We start from the raw sequence: 957 nt of genomic DNA, 5'->3' as shown, positions 1-957 counted from the left end.
TTCTTCTTCTTCTTCTTCGCCTTTTCCCATGTTCAGATGGGGTCGGCTGGGGTTTGTCGTCGGCCTCTCAATCAGCTTTAGAGTGATCGCTTTGAGGCCAACTGGTTTTGGCTAAAACAAAATTTTCCGAGTGGGATGCCCTTCGCACTCAACCTTCGCTATTGATATAGCGTGAGGAAATTTGGACTAGTCTACTCCCTGTTTATAGTCCCCTAGCTAGACGCTGATCTATTCTCTGTTTATAGTCCCTCAGCCAGACTAAAAAAAAAAGAAAAAAAAAAAATCATGAAAACGACGGTGAAACACTCATCTAGCTGAAGTACTGATTAGTTTTCAGGTTCCACTTTAGTTTTCAGGTTCCACTTTACTTTGTGGGGTTCCATTAACTTACCTTCATCTCTATCTTCTTTTTCTTTGGCTCCTTTATCTTTGGAATGGGAGGAGGAGGAGGCAGCATTATCTTCCGAATCCCGATGTCGAGACTCTCCACTGCTGAACTCTTCTGAAATACTGCGAGCTGAAAATCATAAGACAGCAGCACAGGAGAACGTCAAAAAATGCCCGAATGGAGGAGTTGCAAATGGGTAAAAATTATGAATAAATGGTCGATTCCTATGTAAAAAGTAGGGAAAAATCAAATCTGAGGTCAAAACTCCGAAATAATAACTGTAAACGATCGAAAATTCAATTTTTATTTTCCGTTCTAATGAAGATGTGTGACGTCAAACTTAACGCAGTTGCTATTTTCGTCCGCTAGGTAGCGCCAGTAGGTATGCAAGCGCGCTAGCGGAGGAGCAGAAAGAACTGCACAGAAACGTATGCGCACAAACACATTAATGCGTTACCTGCAAGGGAGCTTTGCTCGGGACATTTGATGTGACGTCATCGCCTACGGGAGCGTATGCCGTGACGTCAAAGTTCACGATTTACCGGCATTTTTTTAATCGATTTATCTCG

General features: G+C 42.6%; 1 protein-coding gene across 1 annotated transcript in view; it reads right to left on the bottom strand.

The window, feature by feature from the left end:
* LOC103513722 (diacylglycerol kinase theta) overlaps window positions 1-957 on the bottom strand; it is a gene marked incomplete in the record, with an annotated part of 55,973 nt that overhangs the window by 17,159 nt on the left and 37,857 nt on the right. The window contains 1 exon segment of the mRNA XM_026826847.1: window positions 392-517. Within this exon segment, the coding sequence (XP_026682648.1) occupies window positions 392-517 (126 nt within the window).

The sequence above is a fragment of the Diaphorina citri genome, unplaced genomic scaffold, assembly GCF_000475195.1.
Source record: "Diaphorina citri unplaced genomic scaffold, Diaci psyllid genome assembly version 1.1 scaffold1013, whole genome shotgun sequence".
Classification (NCBI taxonomy): Eukaryota; Metazoa; Arthropoda; class Insecta; order Hemiptera; family Psyllidae; genus Diaphorina; species Diaphorina citri.
The sequence above is the reverse complement of the archived record's forward strand: the minus strand, read 5'-3'. Positions and strand labels throughout refer to the sequence as shown.